Consider the following 6000-nt stretch of genomic DNA (forward strand, 5'->3'; position numbering starts at 1 on the left):
TCACCGGACCCAAGGGCTGATTGGATAATATCAGGTTCTCCCAACTTTGGCAACTAAAAAAAAATTCTTAAGAAAGAAAAGATGTTGACAGTGGGGGGTGGGGGCGATGCAGTGATGGTAACACCATTGAACGTCAAGGGGGCGATGGTTAGATTCTCTCTTGTTGGAGACGGTAACCCCCAGGATGTTGATGGTGGGGGGGATTCCGTGCCAGGGAGAGTCAGTGCCAGGGGTCAGTCACCTCTCCCCAGCTTCTCCGGCTTCATATCCGGGAGCGAGCTGTGGAACGAGCCCAATGGTGGGTCTTTGATTGGGCACAGGGTGTGAAGCTGCCTGGTTGGCAAGGCTGGCGAAGCAAGGCCTGAGCAAAGCAGAATATTCTGACACACCATATCCCCCACCCCCAGGGAAACCCACCCCAGATCCACACGGGCTCTCTCTCTCTCTGTCTCTCTGTCACTCTCTCTCCTGACTCTCTCTCTTTGTCTCTCTGTCGCTCTCTCCTGTCTCGCTCTGTCCTGACTCTCTCTCTCTCTCTCTGTCTCTCAGTCTCTCTCTCTCTCTCTCTCCTGACTCTCTCTCTCCTGTCTCTCTCTCTCTCTCTGTTTCTCTCTCTCCTGTGTTTCTCTCTCTTTCCTGACTCTCTCTCTCTGTGTCTCTCTATCTCTCAGTCTCTCTCTCCTGCCTCTCTCTCCTGCCTCTCTCGCGGTCTCTCAGTCTCTCTCTCTCCTGTCTCGCTCTCCCCTGACTCTGTCTCTCTCTCTGTCTGTCTTTCAGTCTCTCTCTCTCTCTGTTTCTCTCTCTCCTGTGTCTCTCTTCTCTTTGTTTCCTGAGTCTCTCTCTCTCTCTCTGTCTCTCTATCTCTCAGTCTCTCTCTCTCCTGTCTCTTTCTCCTATCTCTCTCTCTGTCTCTCTCTCTCCTGTCTCTCTCTCTCTCTCCCCCTCTGTTTCTCTCTTTGTCTGTCTCTCTCTCTCACACTGTTGTTCTCTCTCTGTGCCTCTCTCTCTCTCGTTCTGTTTCTCTCTCTCTCTGTCTCTATCTATATATATATATGTCTCTCTGTCTCTCTCTCTCTCTCTGTCTGTCTCTATCTGTCTCTCTCTCTGTCTCTGTTTCTCTCTCTCTCACACACACACACACACACACAGTTTCTCTCTGTGTGTCTCTCTCTCTCTCTCTGTTTTTCTCTCTCTCTCTCACACACACACACTCTGTTTCTCTCTCTCTCTCTCTGTGTCTCTCTCTGTTTCTCTGTCACACACACACACACACTCTGTTCCTCTTTGTGTGTGTCTCTCTCTCTCTGTTTCTTTCTCTCCCTCTCTCTCTCTCTCCAAAATTCTTGGCCCAGTGCCCAGACAAGATGGCGGTGTTGGTCAGATTCCCCCTCCCCCCAGGAAACATTATTCCCGTGTCTCAGAGCCCCCAGGGTGCACCTCCCACAATTATTAATGACTCACACACTCCCACTCACACTCATACACCCCCCCCCGACACACACACTCACATACAGACATCCGCGCACACTCACACACATAGAGATACTCACACGTGCACACCGATACACACACACCCTCCCACGTGCACACACATGCACTCACACAAACACTGACACACACACACGCACAGTCTCACACACTCACACACAAACACACTCACTCTCACACACACAGACACCCTCACACCACCACATACACTCACACACACCACAGGCACACACGCACACACACACACACTTGCATACACTCACACAGATACGCTCTCACACACACGTGGATATTCAAAAATAGTGTTCATTTGGGAATGAGAGCATGAGGAGATTGGGACACTTATTACAACTGATCCACACAGCTCTCAATTCCACATTCCTCAAATCAAACTGGACAATGAGGAAGTTGGCCAAAATTGGGGTAAATGATGGAGTTACCTTCCAGAGGGAAATCAACAGGAGTCAAAAGAGTTATTACAATCATCTGAAGGGATATGGGGGAATAGGCTGGGAATTTATTGTCCTTACCATAGAAATGCTGTTCCAATGAAACAACACCCTTACAGGCTCAACCTCCTATAAAGGGCACAGAGTCAAACAAGGAGATTGGAAGCATGTTGACTGAAAGTTCAAAGGTTGGGTGCAGTGACTCCAGATCATTGCTACCCCCTACCTTGGGAAAAACAGCACACGGTTTTCCAGAGAGCTACACTCCCTTGAATGTCACCTTTGTGGATTTAATCGCAGGAACTGGGGATCCGTACTCAGGAAGAGCAGTTGTATAAACTCAGAAGTGGTAAATGTACCTGGGGACTGGTGTTCCTTGAAAGAAAATGCCTCCCAGTGAAATTTAAGTCTCCATTTATTCAAGGTTGAGGGAGCCAGGATCTGGCAGAGCTTTAGAGGATTACTGGGGTAGCTGGGAAAGAACTCCGAAATGGACTGAGGAGAGCTGGAAGGGGGTGGGGGGTGGGGGGGGGAGCGTGAGAAAGCCTTGGCAGGAAGGATTAGGGAAAACCCAAAGGCGCTCCACCCTTACGTGAGGAATAAGAGAATGATCAGACAGAGGGTCAGGCCGATCAGGGATAGGAGAGGGAACTTGTGCCGGGCATCTGAAGAGGAAAGGGAGTTTTTTGCTTCAGTTTTCACTCGAGAGGAGGAGCTTATTGACAGTGAGAACACAGTGGACCAGGTTAATAGGTTTGAACAGATCGATATTAGGGACGTGGATGTGCTGGGGATTTTGGGAAGCATCAAGATGGGATAAGTCCCCAGGTCCAGACTGGATAGATCCAAGGTTACTACGAGAGGGGAGGAATGTGATCGCTGATCCTCTGGCGATGATCTTTGCATCCTCTCTCTCCAGGGGAGTATTACCGGATGATTGGAGGGAGGGGAATGTTGTTCCTCCGTTCAGGAAAGGGAATAGGGAAATGCAGACCCAGTCAGTTCGTAGTAAGCAAGGTACTGGAGAGGATTCTGAGATTCCTGACATATTTGGAAGAACATGGTTTGTTTGAAGTTGGTCAGCATGGCTTTGTGAGGGGGCAGGTCAGGCCCCACAAGCCGTACTGAGTCCTTTGAGGATGTGACGGGGACAATTTGGTGAGAGTCGAGCGGTGGATGTGGTGTGTATGGATTTCAGGAAGGCATTTGATAAGGTTCCCCAGGGTAGGCTCATTCAGGAAGTTAGGAGGGGTGGGATCCAGGGCTGTCCGGACACAGAATTGGCTGGCCCATCGAAGACAGAGGGTGATGGGAGATGGAAAACATTCCGCTTGCAGGTCCAGTGACCAGTGATGTCCCGCAGGGATTCGGTTCTGGGACCTCTGCTCTTTGTAGTTTTTATAAACCACTTGGATGAGGAAGTGGGAAGGGTGGGTTAGTAAGTTAGACGATGGCGCGAAGGTCGGGTGGTGTTAAGGGCTGCTGGAAGCTACAAGACATTGACAGGATGCAGAGCTGGGCTGGGAAGTGGGAGCTGGAGTTCAACCTGGATAAAGGCAAAAGTGATTCCCTTTGGAAGGTCCATTTTGAACGCTGGAATACAGGGTTAAAGGCAGGATTCTTGGACAGTGCGGAGGAACAGAGGGAGCTTGGGGTCCGCAGATCCCTCAAAGTTACCACCCGAGTTGATAGGTTTGTTCAGAAGGTGTACGGTGTGTTGACCTTTCATGAGCAGGGGATTGGGTTTAAGAGCCGCGAGGTTATTCTGCAGCTCGATAGAGCCCCTGGTTAGACCACACTTGGGATATTGTGTTCAGTTCCGGTCGCCTCATTCCAGGGAGGATGTGGAAGCTTCAGAGAGGGTGCGGAGTGGGGGGGAGATTTCCCAGGATGCTGCCAGGACTGGAGGGCAGGTCTTAGGAAGGAAGGTTGAGGGAGCTAGGGCTTTTCTCATTGGGAGTGAGGAGGGATGAGAGGTGGACAAGATGGTGAGAGGCACAGACAGAGTGGATAGCCAGAGACTTTGCTCCAATGGCGATCACGGTGGGGGCAGAGTTCGAAGGTGATTGGAGGAAGGTTTCGGGGAGATGTCAGAGGTCGGTTCCGAACACAGAGAGTGATGGGAATGCACTGCCAGCGGGGGGAGTAGTGTCAGAGACATTAAAGCGACCCTTGGGTAGGCCCGAGGACGGCTGTAGGTTGAGGGGTTGATCTTAGATTGAGATAAATGCGAGGCACAACATCGTGGGCCGAAGGGCCTGTACAGTGCTGTACTGTTCTCTGCTCTATGTTATTCACTGCCATTCATTGGGTAGCCAATGAACATTTTGGCGCAGTAACAGGCCCTTCGATGTTAAACTGACCTGTGGAACCAACCTGAAGCCCATCTAACCCACACCTTTCCATTCTCCTCCATACGCCAATCCAATGACCATTCAAAGCCCTTAAAGTTGGCGAGTCTACTGCTGTCCCACGCCCCCTACTACTCTCTGAGTAAAGACACTACCTCTGACATCTGTCCTATATCTATCACCCCCTCAATTTAAAGCCATGTCCCCTCGTGCTAGCCATCACCATCTGAGGGAAAAGGCTCTCACTGTCCACCCTATCGAACCCTCGTATGTCTCTGTTAAGTCCCCTCTCAACCTCCTTCTCTCTAACGAAAACAGCCTCAAGTCCCTCAGCCTTTCCTCATAGACCTTCCCTCCCATCCCAGGCAACTGACAGAGGAAAATGCCTAGGCCTGGTGTTGCCTCGGTTACTGCGAGTCTTAAACAGCTGGCATTTTCCTCAGATCCCGCACACCGCTTCCCCTTCCCCCCCTGGTTAATTCCCTTTCCATCCCCCCCCACCCCGTCCCCCTCCTCGTGTTCACCGTTACCACGGAGACGCGACGCAAAGGGGATGGGAGGCGTCGAGGAAGCTGGCGGGGAGGAAGGCCGCACTAGGCCTCGGACAGGCCGGGAAAGTGGGAAAGGAAGGGGGCGGTGGGAAAACAGGAGGTCAGAGACATTGGCAGGAGGAGAGAGTTTGGAGGAGGGGTCCCTTCCTGAACGGGGAAAGGGCTTCGGAAATCTGGAAAGGCAACGGGACTTGGGATTGGGGAGCCCTATTGCAGGGAGAAGGCAGGAGAACGGGATGGAGGAAACTCTCGGTCAGGATGGAAAATGGGGAGGGGGCGGGGGGTGAGACTCAATGGGTCCCAATGTCTACCCAGCGCAGCCCTCCCTGAAGGGTGAGCCGCCTCGAGTCACTGGTACCGCGCGGGCACCAACTGGTCGATGCCAATCGTGAGGCCAACTTGCTCCGCCCCCTCCCTCCCTCCCTCCCCCCCGCTGAGGGCAGGTGGGAGGGAGCAGCTTCACCTGCCTCACCCCCTACCCTCTGCCAACCTTGGTTATGCCCCTTTCCCCACTCTGCCTTGCCACACCCTTGGCGTTGGGCAGGGCGCCACTGTCCCATATCCCTGCCCGCTCGTGAGAGCTCTACCCCAGGCCAATCCCACCTGCCACCCTCCCCCCCTTCAACCAGTGTACCCCCCACCCTTTTCAACAAGGACTCCAGCTGGGGTTACGATGCCACCTTGCCCTCTCCCCCACGGCCTGCTTTCGGGACCCCCCTGTGGCATTGGCGTCAATGTGCCCTGGGCTATTGGCGCGACCACTCAACCCCACTCCCCCACCCGCTCCGAGACACGCCAACAGGAGACGTTGCTCTACTTCCTTCGCCATCGAGTCTCTCTCTCTCTCTCTCTCGGCCTGAGTCCCATCCCCGTCGACGATGCTAATGGGCACACGGAGTGCCCTCCCGCGGCGCCAGCTCTCCCAGCACAGGCAAGGCACCCGTCCCCCAGTCGCCAGTGTCAAGGGGTCAGTCACCTTCCTCCACCCAGGCCCGGCCACAGATCCGGGAGCGAGCTGCAGAACGGCGCCAAGCCTGATCGGGCGCACCCTGCTTGGTTGGCAAGGTTGGCACGAGCGAGACCTGAGCTGATCAGAGGCTCCCACACTCCCCCTCTCGCACCACCTCCCCAGAGAAATTCACACCCGATCCAAACGGGACT

The 6000-nt window shown here is 53.5% G+C and overlaps 1 protein-coding gene across 1 annotated transcript in view; it reads right to left on the bottom strand.

Moving 5' to 3' along the window:
• LOC132836895 (paired box protein Pax-8-like) overlaps nt 1–5668 on the bottom strand; it is a 67292-nt gene extending 61624 nt beyond the window's left edge. The window contains exon 1 of the mRNA XM_060856462.1: nt 5512–5668. Within this exon, the coding sequence (XP_060712445.1) occupies nt 5512–5668 (157 nt within the window). The remainder of the gene's footprint in view (nt 1–5511) is intronic.
• Between the last annotated feature and the right edge of the window lie 332 nt (nt 5669–6000).

Source organism: Hemiscyllium ocellatum, chromosome 48 (genome assembly GCF_020745735.1).
Source record: "Hemiscyllium ocellatum isolate sHemOce1 chromosome 48, sHemOce1.pat.X.cur, whole genome shotgun sequence".
Lineage (NCBI taxonomy): Eukaryota > Metazoa > Chordata > Chondrichthyes > Orectolobiformes > Hemiscylliidae > Hemiscyllium > Hemiscyllium ocellatum.